The sequence below is a fragment of the Strix aluco genome, chromosome 2 (genome assembly GCF_031877795.1).
Source record: "Strix aluco isolate bStrAlu1 chromosome 2, bStrAlu1.hap1, whole genome shotgun sequence".
NCBI lineage: Eukaryota > Metazoa > Chordata > Aves > Strigiformes > Strigidae > Strix > Strix aluco.
This window is the reverse complement of record NC_133932.1, coordinates 70,940,064-70,960,346: the sequence shown is the minus strand read 5'-3', so window position 1 is coordinate 70,960,346 and position 20,283 is coordinate 70,940,064. Positions and strand designations below refer to the sequence as shown.

General features: G+C 38.7%; 1 protein-coding gene across 3 annotated transcripts in view; it reads right to left on the bottom strand.

Annotated features, from left to right (window-relative positions):
• Nucleotides 1-20,283, bottom strand: part of GRTP1 (growth hormone regulated TBC protein 1) — a 38,980-nt gene that overhangs the window by 9,135 nt on the left and 9,562 nt on the right. For 2 of the 3 annotated variants that reach the window (XM_074815241.1, XM_074815239.1), the window contains exons 4-6: nucleotides 19,800-19,862; nucleotides 13,154-13,278; nucleotides 9,859-9,955 (exon numbers count right to left, since the gene is read on the bottom strand). In XM_074815241.1, coding sequence (XP_074671342.1) covers nucleotides 9,859-9,955; nucleotides 13,154-13,278; nucleotides 19,800-19,862 — 285 coding nt within the window. The remainder of the gene's footprint in view (nucleotides 1-9,858; nucleotides 9,956-13,153; nucleotides 13,279-19,799; nucleotides 19,863-20,283) is intronic. The other variant, XM_074815240.1, reaches the window with a different exon arrangement.

The window sequence follows — 20,283 nt, the reverse complement described above, 5'->3', positions numbered from 1 at the left end:
TGAGAAATTATTTACTATTAACGCCTTTTTATCAAGCACAAAAAGGCAGTGTTTGATGGTTTCTACATGATTCCATCTGCCTGTATTCATCTTTTGCTTCTGATCCCAAACTTGGAAAAATGGATCCTGTGGAGCAGAAAGAGCCCTTTGGTTTCCTATTTGCATTTCACACAGCACAGTGGGATTGTGAGCAGATGTAGTAGCCACCATTTGGAAACTGAAGAAGGATGCTTGTTAATTATAAAGACAATGGAGAGAAAGGCAAAGATGATATCCTTCCAGACATTACAGAAGGCAGAGATAAAATATATTAAGTACTCCATGTGTAACCTCTCAGAGAAAACAAATTGAAGTTAGCAGCATGTTAGAAAGCACAAATGCTACTTTCAGACATTCTAGTTATGGAGAACTAAACTGGCTAGGTTTTTTATTATTTTTTGGTTTAAACACTAACTCTGTTATGTGCTGCTCAGTAGAGATATATGCATCATTAAAAACTAGTCTAGATTAAAGTTATACCTACCAAAGCACTCTTGTACAGATAAGATATAACTCTGAGCAAAAAATGCTGTTGGCCTATTCTCCTTTCTTCCCTCTCCCCCCTCTTTGTATCCACTACCATTGGAATTGCTCCCTTCGTGGATAGTGGTTTATTTCATAGTATCAGTGAGGTGATAGACACCAATGGATACAGGTTATTCACCACTCAGCTGTTTCCAAACGGCCTGGTCCAACTCCAGTCATTGCACTCTATGAATCATGGCAGTCTAAAGAGTTGCAGAAAAAGCCTTTGGAGAAGGCTGCAGCTTACTGGGTTGATGGTAGTCCCAGGAGCCAAGGCTTTTAATTCACAAACTCACTTTGACAGACTTTTAACATCAATTTCCTCAAATGAAAAGGAAATTCATGAAAAAGCATTGAAGATTACCACAACTGCTTATCATGCCTGCAGAGGAAACAGACTTTATTTTATTTTTTGTAAAAATAAGTTTATAATTGTACAGTGAGTCTTAATGACTGATGACTTCAGCTGAATAAGGATTCCTGGATCTGTGGCTTTTTTAATTCCTCTATGTGATTAGGAAGAATGGCGATTTTATCACTTCACCATGCTGACAAGATTATTCTTAACACTTCAGCACAAAACACAGGATTGATATTCTCTTGCACTTAAGAATCACCCCAGTGTTACATTTTCTTCAGCTCTTTACAAGAACACTACAGATTGAGCACCTTACTTAAAAGACTGGGACAGAAGCAGGAGGCTTAAAATACAGAGCTGGACAGACACATACAGTTCTAGCCTGTTATTTAGAGAGGGAAACCAATCCAACACTTCAGTCTGAAGAGAATTAAAGCCACAATCCTCTTATTTCAAGCTTGAAGAAGCTAACAAGAGAATTAACTTTAATCTTGAAGCAACAGGTTTTAAAACTACAAGAGGAACAAATGAGACTTTTTCACTAGCCATAAATTGAAAGCTTAGTAAAGCATTCAAGTCTTTTGAACATAAAACACATGTATCAACCAAGGTTGTATTTCCCAAGCATCTCTCTGAAACCGAACAGTCACTTCTTGTACATTTAGGTAGACAAAAGTTACCACTGTGCTCTGCACATTATTTTCTTCATTTAATTTCCTTTACTCCCAAAGCACATCTCCCTTCACAAACACATTCTTTACATAGCCACCTATGCTACATATGCATTATACTATATTTTGAAACAATATCAAAGCCTGCTATCAGTGCTTCTTTATAATATTCCGTATTAAAAAAAACCAACAAACTTGACAATATGGTTGAGCAATTTAAAATAACAATTTTTGCAGTATCTTAAGTTGCAAACACGATAAATCCAGAGTAAGCACATCTTAGCTCAGGAAAAGCCAAAGTAATCCTTGGATATTTCCACTACTGACAGAGAGAGTATGTCATCTCTGTATATGACATTAGCAAACCTGAGGTTAGAAAACTGTCCAGCTCTGATATTCACATTTAAGGCAGGAAGTTGAAGAACTGGAAAGGATGTGAAAGAAAGGGTTACAAATACTACTTACAAAAATTGAGCTCTGTAAAGAACTTCTCTATTTGTAGAATTTATGCAAGGAAAATTAAAAGCAAACTTGACCACTTCATTGAGAAAACACCCTAGGTATTATGGGCTTTTCAATATAGTAAGAGAAAGTCTAAAAAGAAGTAATTGCTACAAGTTAGGACAAGATAAATTCCAATAAGAAGTATATCAAACATTTTAAATAAGAGTGATTTATAGCTTGAATACACTACCAGGAGTGCCAGTAGGGTTCTTCTTTCAGACCAAGTTTGGGACCTTTCACAAAGACAAGCTCTAGCCAAATGAGTTTGCTGCAGAGGGAATGGGAGGAAATACTATCGTTTCCTCAGCTGGCTTCTTGTACAACAAATCCAGTTACATTTCCAGTTTTATGAGTCCTGGCATTTAACACATGGATTACTACAAGCATATGAATACATCTTACGGGGATTTACAAGTTAAAATACAAACCTGTATATTAGGATCTACATTGAGTGCCCCTAACAGCGTTATACATTTGTCAGCAATTATATTATGCTTCCTGCTGTCAAAGTGACATATTCATGAAGGCTGCATGATTAAAATTTTAATTGAATGTGTAGAGCCCTGACTGACCATTAGAAGGTCAAAAAAAAATGCTATGAGGAACAAAATGTGCTACTCACTCTGGCTTTGTGCCTCTGCCACTTTAATTATACAGTTAAAACAGCATAATCCTTTCATCATGGAGACAGCTCTGTCAAAACTATAGTTTCAATACCACATGTGCACATTAGTGCTTTCACAACTGGAGCCATTAGCTAAAACTAAAAAAAAATAAAACATCCCTACAACATGGCTATTCCAATAAAACATAAAGCACAAACTAAGTAAGCCTTATGCTGCATGCTAAGACTTGGCCACTAACTAGTTTTTACACATTAAAAAAAAAGAAGAGGGGGGATCTCCTCCCGCAAACCCACACTTTTGGGTTTCCACCACTCTACCTACCTTCCTCCTTTGTACACAGCCAGGGAATTCTACTTTTGGTCAGTCCTAACTGAACTAAATTTTCATTTGAAAAGTTTATTTTGCTGGTGGCTTTTGAAATGGATGAAACTTTGATTTACTGGGGAGATAAACAGGCAAATATCACTGCTTGAACAGATAGCCAGAGGCTGCAGTCCTGTCCAGAGTAGTGCCACAGGAGGCTTCTGAAGATCTCAAGTTCCACATAATGGAATTACATTAATACAAGGCTTGCCTGCCAGAAGGAAAGAGGCATACTTGACTTCTTTGAGTGGAAGTCATCATTTAGGTCCCGATTCTAGTGTAAATACAGCCATACCAAGGAACACAATATTCTTTAACATTTTAAAACACTATGGGTCCTTTTGCTGCATACCTGAAACTTAGCATGTTTCCTCACCATGGTAAGGCTAACAACACGTATATTCTTGTCATGTACAGGAAACTTCTTTTTTAGACAAAACTAAGATTTCTACCCAGATACCTAAAGCACACCTACTAAATACTGTTACTGATGAGGCTTGTGATTGGGGGTGGGGTACAATACATACAGGAAATAAATTATTCCAAAAGTCTAAATATATGTATAATTTTAAAGAAGAAATACATCAGTTACTTCCTGCTTGCTCAAGTTTCCTAAATCCCCTAGCAGTTCAGATTTGTAAGTAATAAGCATTGCAGGCTTATCATGGTTTCTAAATACAGGCACACAATGACTCCTACATTCCACCTTCAGCTTAACAGGACACTGCACACTTAATTCCTAGGTAAATACAACCAATCTCTAATGTTCGAAGATTAATGCTTTCATCATGGCTGCTATTTAACAGTAAAGCATGTTGGGGTCCCATATTTCAAAACTCCTACCAGTCAAGTGTTCCTCTCTCCTAGCAGTAGATGTGATGTCAGAGGCATCCACTGCTATGGCTTCACATGCCATCACAGAGGAACTCTCTGCCAGCTCATGGCCCTGTAGCTGGGTGCTACCAGAAGAGGAAGATAACAAAACAGGCCAGAACCGATCAATCTGCTGAAATTTGAGTTGATGGTGCTATAAAAAAAGCTTGGTTATCAAAAACTATTTTGCAAACAAACATGAGGTCATGCATGTTATGCCTAGCCTTGCAAGGAGCTTTCCCACCCCAAAGGCACATGGCTGTAGTGCTCAAGTCTTCTCTGTGAAAGGACATGTTTTTCATCAAAGTCTCCTTCACCGGCTGTAAACTCAGCTCAACATTACTACTATTCAGGTCTAGCACTATCTTTTAGCTGCACAGCTGAATAAAATGCTTCATGTGAAACAAAGTTCCACCCTGCTTTGGAGAAGCGCATCTTAAAAGACACAGCTGCCTAGCCAGTTCTGCATTCAGAGGTTTGCTGGCAATACCCAGAGTATTAAAATAAATTCAGACACAAGAGCAAAATAAATACATGCTTAACTGCAATTAAAAGCAAGCAGTCTAAACAGAAATACTGTAAAGGTAACACAGCATTCTGCATTTCTCAAGCGGCTCTTCCCTTCAAACCTGGAAGTCTGTATGATGGGACTTCAAAGAATTTTATCATATGAATCATTTGAAAGAGAAGGATATACAAGAGTTTGATACATAACTATGTTATTATAGAGTTCAAACATTCATGTTTACTACTACACCTAATCTCTTATGCAACAGTACCCTTAAGTCTGTGGCTGATACAATTGAGAACCACAGAAAGCTCAAAACAAACATGTTAGATATCTATTATCTCAACATGCAGACATTTGCCTTAACCAGCAGTCGCTAAGCTACCCACCAAAGTGGTATCCTGCATTGCACCTTGTATTCTTGCAGATAATGCCAGTTAGTTCAGTGCTGTCTACTACTTTTGTGACTATTACATCATTCAAAACTCTGTTCTTATTTTTAATTATTGATAAACCACCAGGCAGTACACATGGGTAAAATTTTTAAAAAACAAAAGGCTAAGAAGTACCAGGCTGAAGGGAGGTTGTTAGACTGATCCTTGAAGAATGCTTGTAAACTACACCCAATATAAGAAATGTATTAACAATGATGGAGAAAAAGAAAAATCTGGTATTTGTTAACAATCTGAAGCCGGGAGATACTGTCCCACATCGATACACGAGGCACAACAGAGTAACATAGTGAAAAGACTGGAGTAAAGAGAGACATGGCGGTATTTATAATAACAAGGACAAGAACATGCAAATAAAGTTCAGTGAGAAGGTGTTATGAATTCCTATAAGCTGTGGAAAAAGCATCTGTTGACAATGAGAAAGGAACAATAGCATATACATTATTACTGAGATCACAAATCAAAACCAGAGTGCCACAAGGGAAAAAAGACAAGGAAGATCCTACAGTTTTTCCCCTCTCAAATAAAACGTTTTCAGCTGTGAAAAGAGAGAAATAATGCCACTGCACAAGGCACTAGCAAATTTTCCACTGGAAAAAGAAGGGTGCCATTGTAATCAAGTTTAAAAAAAGTAAATTTGAACTGGAACAAGCACACAAAATAATTATTAGGCTAAAACAGGAACAGAGAAGAGTTTCATGCAAGAAGAGTTTGACTGTAGCATCTTAGTAATACAGAAGAACTGTAAAATGAATTGTCTGTATCCTACAAATACATGAAAGGTAAGCACAAGAGGGAGACTTTTTTTACCCCCAAAAGTCATCACTGGCACAAGAATAAAAGGATAAAAAATTTGCCATGAACAGGCTAGTACAGAAGTCATAACACCTCTCAATCACTGGAGGAGTACTCTACAATTGGTTTTCAGTAAGTGTAAGTAACTCCAGTATAATAGTCCAGTAGACTAATTGGAGTGTACCTTGATAAACACTGCTGCTTTCAGACTGAGAACCACTGAAGTGAGCGGAAAAAGAAAATGAAAAATCGTTCTGCTATATATAAGCATAACTGTCATGCTAAAGCAAGTTCAAGTTGTCAAGTTTTTCTTCTCTTAAACTCACCATTTGATCACAAATATGTAAAATATGACAAAATATGCTCCTTAAATTACACACCAAAGTACCACAGTTAAAAGTTCCCACCTACCTGATGCTTTCTAAAGCAACCTCCCCAATTATTTCTTCACCAGAACAAAAAGATTTCTCAACAAGAAGCAGAGTGATGAACAGAACAGAAACACTAGAGCTACGCTGAATACATATTGCAGACATATCCACTCTGAGCTCAAATTGTGGGCAACACCGTCTGCTCCGGCCATCTGTTTTGAATGAACCTGGGAATAAAAGATCTTCGTAACACCCAAAACTTCAGTTAAACAAATAATTCTCTTTCCCCTTGCTGTGTTTAAATGAGATACACTCCTAATCCCTCCAAATCCTTGGTTGAGCAGCTGACAGACACAAAAGGGAGCAGACTAGGGGCTTGCCTTCAGCAGAAGCAGCATCTTTCTGTCCTCATCCAGCAGCGCTATGTTCAGACAGGTGAATGGCACGCACACAACTCCAACAAACCAAACCGTGATTTTTGCTGGCTTGCTCTTCCTACTGTGCTAACTCCATCTGAGTTTAACAGAACAATTCAGCTACAGAACCTCTGCTGATGGGGTCCTACTCCCAAATTGTCCCCCTTCTGTCACTGGGTGGAGCAGTCACACCTGCATCATATTCTGTGGTACATTCCTCCACCCAGACCTAAAAACCAGTACAAGTGGGGAGGCAAGTCATAGCTTTGGGAGCCCTTCTCTGTCACTTCCCCAGAAAGCTGCCACTAATGCCCCCATCTGTCACATTCTACATTTTTGAATCAATGACATTGATCTGTGGCTGTCTTGGTTCATCTGCTGACCAAAAGAATGCTGTCAGCATCAAGGTACTGGAGCAGCTGTTTAATGTAATTAAATGCTTGTGGGCAAGGGGAAGGAAGCATTCATAGGGACACTGCAGAGGGCAGAGAAGGGATTTCTAAACTGTCCTAAATCATCACTGATTTAACCAGCAACAACAGAACATACTTGAAATGAGGACATGACCTGGAGGCATAGCTGTTGTAATGAAAGGGGAAAACATGTAGATTATAATGCAAACAGATCAAGAAAAGAGCATCAATGAAACCAAAGGAAAAATGTTGGCTAATCAAACTGTTCACATTCAAGAAAAAATGATTGCTACTTTTCCCTCTGAAGATCTGGAGAACGTATGCTTCTCTGCTTCCCCAACAAATAATTACAGGGCTTTAAACTGAAATGTGCTGTACCTAGCACCTTTAACAGAAGGCTAGTACTTACCTGAGTTTATGGATACAGTCTGTCTGACTGATATTCTCTCTCACATATACACACACAGTATTTCACTGAAATTATGCCAATAATTTTATCCATCATGCTTTGAATTTTATAAAGGTAAAACTCAAGCATGATATAGGAGGGTAGTGGGAATAAAAGGGGAAAACTTTTTTTAAAAAAAGGGGGGAGGGGAAGCATCAGCAACACATTTTCTGACAATTAAGCCTGTATACTTAATACAAATATTTTTACTACATAGAAGATTCATACTACCCTAACTTGTGCTCTTGTTGAGGCACGCAAGCTGGAAGGAACACCCCAAGCTCTCTTAAAACTGACTGTGGAGGGGAAAGGGGCACACTCAGATCAGCAGTTCTGATCAGATATCCCCTTCCTCACTGACTATCAAAGAAACATAAGCACGCGTGTTTCTAACTTCAGCACCTCAGACGGATGCCTGTATTGGATGTGCTGAACCAAGGCCAAAGTCTGTAACAAGACTCTTGTTACAGGGTAGTAAAAATATATCTACAAACAGCATAGTAAAAATATATCTATAAATACAATTAAGTGTACATCTCCTTTACACACAGTAATTGCCTTTTACATTATGAGTTTCTTCTCATCACCAATGCTACTGGCATCAGATAAGTTCAACAACTAAGAAGGAAAAACAAGAGCAACTTCTGTCATTTAGGTAGCATCAAAGTATAGAAGGATATACAAGAACAACTAAAGGAAGCTCTCTATCAAAAGCAATGAATAAAGAATTCTGAATCTACTCCCTTGCCCCAAATAAAAACATACAAGACTATTAAAAAGATTTACCAGCAAAATTTGTCACACATCACTTTGCAGTGAAACCTGCCTTTTACTGAGGGCCTTATCCCTCACACAGTGATGTAAATGGAAAGACATCCAGTGATGGCAGACAGTGGCAGGTCGTGTGGTAGACAGCAGCCCTCAAGTCTCCTACCTGTTTGCACAGCTTATAGTTCTCAAAGCTGAACAAAAGCAACACAGTTGATTATTCTTTAGACTATTTTTATAGCTTGAAAGTAAACTTGAAGGCTGCAAACCCTCAAATATTTGCAGACTGATTCAACAAGCCATAGCACTCCCAGACTGTCTCTACTCTTTCAATGTGCAAATGAAGTCCAACCACTCTGCTCACATGCAAGGAGAACCTGGGTTCCTATAGGGTGTATTTAGTGTAAAAGATAATTTCTTACAGTCATTCAAAAGCAGTAAAAGACTTGCTTAGCTCTTTTTGCTTCTTTCTCAAAGTCTTTATCTTCTGTTCAATAAGGAACCAAAAATTATACGCTTTTTGCTTGTTTAATCTTAAACAAGAACAGAAAGAATCAAAAATGAAAGTATCAACCTTGATGTCCTTGACCAGGACTTAGTTGACACTGTAATACTGAATTCAGCCTCTCACCATTTGGGATAAAGATCTATTCAAAAGCAAAACCGGGCTAATAGGGAATAGAAAAATTAGTCTTCCGTTTTGAGTATGGCTTTACATTAAGGGTGTAGCTGTAGTCAGTCCTGTGCAATGCTAAGGGGAATTCATGATGAAACCATTCTTCCTCTATAATTAAATCCCAAGAAAGAGTATTCCCAAATGGATTTCATAGGAGTAAAAAACATAGCTGTGCCTGATATATGATGTATTTTAAAACCAGAAGCAGACATGTGGCAAGATTCAGCTTATACATGGGGCAAAATTCAGTATATAAACACCTCCTTCAAACCCAGAGATCCAGGCAAGGGAACCTAGAGAGCTACTGAACTGACCAGATGTAGACATTGTCTATAGCTTAGGGTGTGCTGAATTTCCCTCTGGACTCCGTTGACCAGCCTGGCTAGATCACCAGTGATTGTGACAGAGCTTTGATAACTTCACGTACAGACACAGACAGAGATTGACATTTGTTTGCTTTGTTGCATAATCACAATGTGTAAAGTGCCCAAGATATCCCGGCTCAGAAGTGAGGGACACAGCAGAAACTGCCGTGCCTAGCAGAAACTAACACCACCTTGTCAAATGCCTCTGAAGAAAGCTCATGCTGCCTCCAGTCAAACCACTGGGAATTCCTACTTCAGGCTCAGTGCTTAAACTGTGCACATCTCCCATCTTTGCTCTGCAGTCACTGCTTCATCTGTGCCTAATATCATATTTCTGCAACCAGAAGTGCCAAACCCCAGACACCCTCCTGAGTCCTGTTCCCCAGTATCGTACTGCTATAGGAAGACATCTACCTAACAGGTATAAGTAGGGAGTGAGACGTAAGACTGCAAATTAACATACACATAAACCACTGCATCAAGACTAAGATCTGACTATAAAACAGACAAGTTCTGCCTGTGTGCTGTGTCTTTGTCCTTTGTCCTGTGTCTCCTGGACCCTTCAGTCCATGCAAGTCCATTTTAACATCTAAAACCTCTAAAAAAAAATAAATGGAGAAGAATGCAAAGATAACATAAAAGCCAAGCTCCAATATACAAATACAGCTATATATGTTTTTAGTATACCAGGCAATATTCTTCCAATAAGAGCATCTAGCAACCAAAAGGACTCCTCTTCATTCTTTGTAATAAGAATCAGGTATCCAGCTATGAAGTTCATGCCCTGAAATAGAAAGAACGGTTTTAAGATGCATACACTTATCTTAAAGAGTTTCTAGTTTATTTCTTTTGATTAAGGACTATATTACTACAATTCTACAAAGTGGGCATATTAAGTAAAATCCTGTAATAAAGGCCACCAGTTGAGTAAGCTGTTAAACCCGCATAACAACAGCTAACAAGAATTATTAACAAAGATCAAGGAGAGAAAAATGAAAAGAAAAAGCTTAGTAGTCTGTAATTTACATTAAATTTATTTTTTTTTTTTTTTTTAAAAATCACAAAGCCCTCTCCCAATGTAACTGGAGACTGCTTTGACCAGAACCAAAACACAGCTGTATCAGATGTGCACTACAAACACAACACATCTACAGGTAGACAGCGTGGCTGCAGAAGAATGCCTGACCCAAACAGTCTTTAGCAAAAAGTTGCAGCTCCAGCAACTTTTACAAGCTGCTTAAATGACTGCATACAAATCATTTGCTTCCATAATACCTTCAGTACTCCACGTGCTAGTCAAGAACTGGCCACTACAGCTTCTGGCTTTCAGTTTGCAAACAGAAGGTAAACACCAGGCTTGGGCTAGGAAGATTGGAAGAGCTACCAGAAAATTTGTGAAAAGTAGTCAAGTCATAACTAGCCAAATACCAACTGTGCAATTTTGTAACTGTTACTGACTCTCTCTGACCGGAGAAGCGCCATACAGAACACACAGTTTCACGAACTGGTATTCCCTGTAAACACCCTGTCTCTGTCTCAGGCACCCTTTTTCTTCTATCTACCATAACACTGCTAAGTTATGACAATATTACTGATTTGCATGCTTAAGAAAGTGAACGACTGTGCATTTTTTAAGATGTCTTTTTCATCGTAAACAAGCTAACAACCCTAATAACATAGACAGTACATCAAAACAATCTACAAGAGCTGCCTCTGAGGTGCAAGCCCCCCCAAAGTCTTCCTAAGCTAACAGAAAGTTACCTTTAAATATTTACAGGCTATGGTGTTGGTTACATTGCCTTCTTTGGTTTCATCCCTCTTTTTGACCTCCCTGTGCTCTCTCCCTCCAAACTGGGCTTCTCCAGCACGTCTGTCACCACAGGCACACCACTGTCTCTAGGTATCCTGCAGTGCTGCCAGTTATGGCTTTGAGCCAGATGACAGCTACCAAAACCAACACCCCTCACAGCCCCTGGAAGCTACAACTTCCTCTCTGAACCGATCTAATTTTTTGTATTCAACAGATTTTACCCACCTGTCCCACCTCAGAAAGCCTTGCAATACTCCCAGAACATACAAAATATTAGGACACTGCCTCCTCTCCAATGTCTCATTTTCAAGCTTTGAGTCACTACAGCAGTTGTTACACAAATGGCTTGGATAGACCTTGCATGGCCTTACATGGTGCTTGGCCTTCTAGTTAGGAAGGTAACTATTTGTTTCCATGCTGACACTTAGTATAGTAATCGCATCTATGGTGACAAGAGACCGTTTGGCATTTAACATGGCATGCACAAAAAATTACTCTGGAGCATATGTTCACAGGACACTGAATTTTGCTGGTTATACCAGGGTATGCAACACCGTACCACTGTCACAGCATGACAATGCAAAGCCTAACCCACTCCCAGATGGGAGACTTAAATGCCAATAAGTACCACAAATTCACTAGCATGATGGAAACATCCCCTGAAGAGCCTTCACTCAGTAAAAGCTCTGCAAAACACTGACTTTTCTAGTGTTTACAAGATCTCTCTTATCATGCAGTGGGTATCACTATATCTATCTTGATGAAGTCTGCTGCTTCACTAGCAGAAAAGGTGATTTCCTGGAATTGCTTGATTTACAACATGCCTTGGAAAGCAGATGTTGACCTTTGGTTTATGTTCTGGTTATTTAGACAGAAACGATAACATTCACCCTGTGAGGAGACCAGAGATGAAAAGAAATCACATAAGGCTTCTTAATTATTCTTCTTTCACCTCCAGTGTTCATAATGCCAAGTTAAAATGCAAAAGGTTAGCCCATTAAACACTTAATGTACCAAAACTTTTTTTGTAACAATTGGACGTATGTTTCGGGTAGAAGCTAGCATGGTTTAGAAGTTGTGGATGTTTGAGGGTATAACTACCTTTATATAGGAGCCTGACACTTGCAAAAGAAAGTATTCATAATTCTACCCCTTCTGTTATTCTCAAAATATTAAAAATATATTTTAATAAATACATAGTACTGAAATAAAAATCATTTATCTTTTACTCCATTCTTCAAATAATTTCTGTACTAAAACTGGTTCGGATACACAAATGTTTTTTGTTTTTTGTTTTTTTTTTGGGACTTCAGCCTAGGATTAAGTCCCTCTAAGTCTTCTCCTCTCCAGAATTCAATCAATACAATTCATATTCTTTTAACTTACAGTTGTATTTACTGTACTAACTTTCTCAACTAACGTGAGGTATAGGTTAGCCCACATATCCTTGGTGAGGAAGGGGAGGAGAGAGGAGAGGACTCAAATGAACTGAAAACAGATTTTGCTTATAACAGTTCCTGCTTCTTTATGAGCCTTAAAGATGGCGACTTTTTTCTTGACTGACATGAATCAAATTTTAATCTTTTGTGCTCCACAGGAAACTTTACAATACTTGGCAGTGACAACAGAAGCTTTTTTGAGCCGTCATCTAACCTTCAGTATCAGGTTGAATTTCAAACAGATTTTCTACCTACTTGTCTGTCTATACTGATAGAGGGCACTAAATAAACGCTACCACCCCCCAACAATGTGACGTCACATGAATGTTGGTCTTCCTGTTTTCAGTCACATTTTTCAAAATATGAAGGGAACTGAGATCTCATGATGCCTCGTACAAACGAAGGACTGTTTTGGGAAAGAGGAGGGAGGAAGAGGGAAAAGGCAAGCTCACTTTCTCTCCAAAGCAATTCATCTTGATACAACCACGTATGATAAAACATTTATTTTGCAGCTAACAAATGGAACCAAAAACTTGATCAAGCTAGCTACAGAAGAGGCCACAGAGAAACTCACAAGGACATTTGAACTTGCCTGAAGTGATTCATTCCACCAAGGCCATTTTAAAAACAGAAATAGTTTGTGCATCTGCTTTGAAAAAATGCACATTCAAACAGACAAGAACAATTACCACTGTTGAAATGCAGCATTGTTTAAAAAATAGTCATTACATACCTGACAATATCCTACTGCTTTATTATGATGCCCATATGCTACCAACACATTGTAGAGTGTATTCTGCAAACAGGGATCAGCAGTTTTGCGGAATTTTACATTATCTGGAAATGTTCTGTTCATGTCTAGACAAAAAAGGAAAAAGACCAAAATTCACTTTCCAAACAAACTTTCATAGCTTTTCTGAAGTGCAACTGAAACTTCACTATGGTTCACTAAACTGTAGTTTTGGTGGATGAATTTTAAGAAATAGTTTTACCTCCATTTTGGCTAAAAGGCCATCTGCATTCAAGGATAATCAATTCCTAGAAAGATTACTAGTGTACAGAAATCAATTTCAAGCAGGACTAAAGAAATTCTCCTGCAGATTGGACACTCTCAACATCTGACTGCAAAGGCTTAAATGAAAGCAGACCAGACATTTAGACTGATAGAAACAACACATACCAAATTCATCTAGCCAAGTGGCACGAAATGAGCTGCACCTCTAGGAAAGCATATTCTCAGAACAAATTAGATGAACTTTCAGTTGACTTATTCAGTGAACTTCTATCAGTCCTAAACAGCTAAAGAAGTAGTCCTGTTCCTGCAGCTGGTAACTTCCACTTAAAATCACCTTCTAAAAGTTTTAAGTTTCTCCATGATGTGACCATGAGAAAAGTTGTTTCTTCACTGGTGCAAGATCACTGAGAAGGAGAGAAGATTTTTGATACCCAAGCAGCAGAGCACATCCCACATGCTTCAAGCTCAATCCTAAACTAAGTAAGGACTACGCAATTACTGACATTTCAAAACATTCATTTCTTCCAGACAAAACATGAATAGTAGGACTCATCTCTCCTTACAAAGATCTAAATATTAGACATGCAAGTTTGAGCTAGTCACCCAAAACTCTCTTTAGTTGTTAGAAAGAAACAGGCAGAGTTAATTTTTGGCCTGCTTCACTCTATAAAGAGGGAACACAAGGTCACTAGTCCAGACTTGTGCATCTGATTTTTAGAAGTTTAAGTTGGGGAGAAAAATCAAAAGTAACTTTGATGATTTTCAAAACCCAAGACTTATTTATAAAATACTAATAGTTGTTTTGGTTATATTTAACAACAACAACAACAAAAAATTAAGTTAAAAAAAAAATCAGTAACAGCACTACTGTACAGATACCTATGTCCTATGACTTATCACTTCTTATCAGCCTTTTCCTGTATAAAGGAAGAAGTCTGTTACAGTTTTGACACAAAGTTGAGCTGTAAGCAACCAAAGGAAGAGAGCTCCCCAAAATCATTAGTGTAATGGAAGTCACAAGCATTAAAAATTTATCATTCTAATCACTATTGCTTCCTTTTAAAGTGAACAAATCATTTACAGAAATGGTAGAGCAGGGAAATATTTCACTTCACCTCTCATGTGACTGAAAAGAAAAACACAAGGAAAAAGACAATTTTTAAAAGGACTTGAGCAACAGCCAGTTATAGGATAGATAAATTTGTTTTGTTTCTTCCTGGTAGGAAGAGCAGCACAGTATTTTCATAATCAAAATTTGTTGTTTATTAAAATATATGCTGGACGTTACAGAAAAGATTAATGCTGACATTTCAGTTATGGTTCTTCCCTTCAGCTATGCAGAACAAGGGTGAGGGGGGAGTATGAAGAGTCCATCACATACAGAGCAGAGACTACTCAAACTGAACTGATCTTTAATTTCACAACCTGAGGAAGGCCTGCAGTTGAGAGAATCAGCTCCAATTTGTTTTCTGATTGCAGAGCATGTTTTTCCCCACAAGGGCTAGGGGAAGTCTTCTCTAATTTTATGAAGGATTTAAAACTTTTCTTTATATTTAGTAACAGTATTTTAGTTTGGGAGGAGGAGACGGGGACAAAAACAAGATACAAGAACTAGAAGTGTTCACCCTTAATAGAAGACACAGGGCACAGTCTCACAGGATTCCTTATGCCAGATTATTATCTTGAGCACACCAAGAGCAGGGGGTCCTGCTTCCTCTTCATCCTCCCCTTTCTGCTCCATCTGCATGCTCTCCCTCTTCCTCTAGCTCTGAGGCTTCTCAGACTGCAAGGGAAGCCAACCTACTCCCTAAGTGCACACAAACTGTTAAGTTTTACCATACTACAACTGCCAGAGATGACTTGAGGCAAACGGCAGGAGCTGTTCATGTGACTTGAGCACTTACCCACACTTTGCTACACCTGTCCCAGAGGAGGCATCCAGACACCACCTCCTCCCATTCTGTGCAGCCCACCCTCTGATCTACTTCATTCTTGATAGACATTAGCGTCCAAAGCAACACAGCCTCAAACTAGTCCAGTTTGGGGGAAAAAAGCGTCAGAATTATTTTCAAGAAGGGAAACGAATGTTAGAACTTTATACTGCTAGATAAACCCCAAAACTATGACCATCTTGTGGTTGCATGCAGATCTGCTGGCTATAACCACACTAGGTATAGGAGCACGGGACCAGGAAGAAGGTCACAAAGAAAAGACTAGTTACTCCTTTGCAGTAAACTCAGATTAAATCCTAATAGCATTTTTTATTAGATGATCTTTGAGTGCTGTGAGGTGGCAGTGTTATGCTGCTGTGAAACAAAACCAGCATCTTTCCCTCCCTGTTGATTTACCTCTGTGCAGCAACCATGAGAAGACCACTGGCTTGTTTCTTCCCTTTCACAGGTCTGCACTACTTCTACCTCTCATTTAGTAATACAAACATAGGCAGAAAGCCACATTAGCCTCAGTTTATAAACCAGATATCTGTTTTGGTACCTGGAATCACAATTGTTGATATTATTTCTACAGCAAAGAGATTTAAATGTGCAGTCCAGAAAACTAATGCTTTCATACCAGTCTTGTGCTTTTCATATTTAGGGTACTTCAAAAGTCAGGCACCTACAAGTCAACCTTCTTCATTTTGCTATCTCATCCTTTCTGTTCTCACCTTCATATCCAGGTGCTACCCACTCATAGACACAGTGCCCAGTAAATCACACAAGTATTTTTATAACTAACATCCTCTACTCCACTTAATGGTCACTTCTTTGCTACTGCTACATCTGTAACTTGCATCTGCTCTGTCCAGGCAGGTAATTTTTTAATTTTTTTTTTTTACTTATTAAAGAGCAGAATAAAAATTCACCTCAACTGACAGCTACAAGCATTCAAAAACTCCACTGCAAACCTCCAGAATAATGAGGTAAGGTCATCAACTACAACTTGTAAAAATAATATACTTAAAGGGTATTTTAAATTTGTTATAACTGGATATTTAGGACTCAAGTTCAAATTTTTCCCTGTAACACCTGAAACTAGAAATTGTTTTGGAGGCTTGGAGGTTTTTTGGTTTGGATTGTTTGGGTTTTTTTTGTTTTTAAGTTAAGGTCAAGTTGCTATCAACTAAAACCAGAGAAACTCAGCCTGACACCCTCCACCACCAGCACCAAGTAACAGTTCAACAGCTTGCAGCAGTCAAGAAAGCAAACAGGGTTAGGATTTCCTACAAAAGAACAATAATGCTACTGTATAAAGCTGAGAAGCACCCACATAAATTCTAGTTTCCTTCATCTCAAGAAGGTGATATCAGAATTGAAGGAATTGCAGAAGAGAATGGCAACAAGGAAGATCACAGGCATGAAGTGGCTACCATACATAGTATAAAACAAGGTGAATTAGAGCACCTTAGTTTGGAAGGAGATGCTTATGAGCAAGACAGCACAAGTCTGCAAAATCACAAGCAAGGTAAGTTATATGAAAAAGGAGCAACCAGAGCTTTTTTGTGAATTTTTCTCCATCCAATGTTATTAACTACAAACATGTGGCACGTGACTCAGGGACTCCCCAAACCACTGATAACTGGAGACTACAAAAAACATTCCTAGGAAATGAGGATGAGGAAATATCACTACACACTTTACTCCTCCAGTTCTTCCTTTAGCTGTTCTGCTAGGCAGAAGACCAGATGAGGTAGACATTTGGATATGATGTAATATAGCTTCTCTTACAGAGAGCGAGAAGAGCTGACACTGCTGTTCCCCTTGCTCTTGCACAGTTAAATGCCCTAAACTCATGTGAAAATTCCCAACCTTCACTAATAGTTTAACCCCGTTCAGAGAAGTTTATTAGTGCTTTAATAGTAAGATATTCACTGTCTCCAGTGAAGTGGCAAAGGCTATTGTTTGAATTAGTTTTCTGAAGTCATCATAAACTAAACTAAGATCCTGCAACTGCTATCAAATCCGTGCAGTCAGATCCTTATGCCAGCAGACATGCAGGCTCAGGCGACTGCTAAATATCAGACCCTGGACTTCATAGCACCTACAACACCTCCTCAGGAAACACAAGAGTGGAAACGTGGATATTAGCTGCATGTGCACACAAGAGGACTTGCAGACACATACTTTGAAACTCAATGACCTCGCCCAAGGGGGCATACTGCAAGGAAGCTACATCAACTTACACCCCAGCCTTTTTGTAGCCAGCATGTAGCCTTTGCATTAGGAGGACAGCCATATTTTATCCTGCTAACATCATCTGTCCTACTGAACTTTACTATAATAGGGCATGAACAAAATGCAGTAGGAATGCATGCCCTTCTAAATACATACATAAACTAAGCCCTGAAAATTTCCATCAACATTTATAGATCTGCATTCTTTAAGCTCTTATTTTTATGTTTAGAGTAAGAAGCCTGCCCTCTCCTACATTTCTCTTTTTAAAAAAAAAAAGCATGTTCAAACAGCAAATATTATATAAAACAAAATCAGCAATAAAGCCCATCAGTTCAGAATCAGCAAATTAAAGGGCAAAAATAGTGAAAGGACAGTTTAACTTATTTAGCTGAAAGACTTTTATTGCTATTACTAATCAGATTTTTCTTTAAAGATTAGACCATTTCTCTATACAGTTCATCTGCAAGTTTTAACACGATTATATTCCATTAAAGACATTCCCATATTGCAAATAAGTTCCAAACATACACGAAAATTGTTTGGAGCTTCTGGGCATGTGAAAGAAACAGGACACATTGGCTCTTACACATGTTTTAAATTGACTTTGAAATAAAGTCTTTGGTTGGCCTTGTCCTCCTGTCTCTCCCCTTGGAGAAAGAAAAAAAAAAAAAAAAGGAAGCATGGTGGCTGTTCTCTTGTTTTTAAACCACAGAATTGTCCTGGGCTATAATTTTACAGCCAGACCACAGGACTAAATACAGCACAATTGCCTGAAAATTTTGGAAACTGCAGACATGAAAAGTGAACGGCAGCAAGATTCCACATCTTACTTTAGTTTACTGTTAAAAACTACTACAGTGATGGGAAAACAACACTAGCAGAAACAAACTGAATGTCAGATAACAATTCACACTGAAACAGTCCTCAGCTAAAGCCCACTATAAAATATGCACTGTCAACAGTAGCACTAAGTTTATTGAACAAAGTTCCCTTTCACCTAAAGTACTTTGCTCCTTTCATCTCTCATATGTTCACATTGTTTCTTCCTTTCTGAAGGGAAACCTATCACTCTGGAGTCTGAGGTCCTCTTAATTTTTTTTCCCCTCCAATAAAACCCTCCAACCCATTTTTCTTTATCCCTTCCCTCACTTGCTCCTTGTTAGTTTTCTCTTCGGCAGTTTTCCAATCAATGCAGTAGCTCTTCCAAAAATTTATTTTCTCCATAATTCACAAATAGATATTTATTTTCTTCCATTATTTTTCCTCCCCCGGAGAAATATTTTTATTTCATGGCATAACCTGTGGGAAAAGCCTCCCACTGTCATGATATGATCTTTCATGTCATTGTCTATTACTGGAAAAGAAATTGTTTGCAACTCTCTCCTGCAGCAATTGTACCCCAACTGAATACAGTTAGATCTTTCCCCAGGCCCTTTCCAAGGCTGGCTTTGGAAACTCATCTTAGTAGCTCCCTCTGTATTCAGTTAGAGCTCTACTGTTTCTAGTGTTGAGCAGGATATGAGCCTGAAAATTTCTGGCTAGTCTTCATATTTGTAGGAACATGAAAGTTTATGCTCCAAAATGCCTTACTAAGGCGTGTAGTCCCAAAAGCCCACAGAGTTACTGCTGTTGTGAGGAGAGGTGGAGGAGAAACTCAGCATAAAACAAGAAGTGTTCAGATGGTTATGCAGCTTGAATAAAAATCCGTAAAACCCCAACTTTAACTACCTGGCTTTTTCAAGAGGAAGAAGATTACAACTGCACCTGCCATTGTAAGACAACAAACTTCGGCGCTGTGCTTGTCCAGAGCACAGCCCAACCTCTTGACTCATTAATTGGGCAATTCAACCAATATCAGCTTCTCTACAAAAGGTCTGCTGCAGCAGGTTGAAAAGTTTCAGGACAAATATCAGTTACATCAAACTCATACTTGGTTATCCTCCCCTACTGCCTCTTTTAAACACCCAGTGGGCCAGTCTACAGTCTGGCTTCCCTCATATCCTGTCATCAATATTAGCCACTGATCAATGTTGACAGACAGCATACATGAAACTGGATTAGTAGCAGAGGGGTATTTCTTCTCCTACGCTTCCCTTCTTTCAGGGATTTACATTTAGTGTTTAGGATTTCATGCATCAAGTAGATTACCCCACTCGTCAGTTTATCAAATTCCTTTTTAAATCAGTTCATACCTCTGGCCTCAGCAGCACCCTCCAGTAACAAGTGCCACAATTCAGTGATATGCTCTTCTAGACCTGCAGCATGACAAATTCCATTCAGTGTCCTTGGTTCTTACGTTACAAGAAACAAATGACAATTGCTCCCTGTTCACCCTCTCTACACCATTTATAATTCATACAGCTGTATCAGCAGCTTTTTCTCAGCAGTCTTCTTGAAGCTGAAATCCTAGCATTCTTCACCTGCCTCATACAGACACTGTACATCTTCAGCCATCCCTGCTGCTCTTCTAGTGTCTTATTGGGACAGAAGGAAGGAGAAACAGACCCTAAGGCAGGTCTCATGGTACAAAGTTACAACTCTTCAACTACTTAGGGAGATGATGTAATAACATTTTCTAGTTTGTTCTCTGTTCTTTCCCAAATAATTTCTAATCTTTCTTAATGCTTTTGACCACATGATGAACGTGGAAAGATCCGTGCTGTTAAAGAGCTTAGG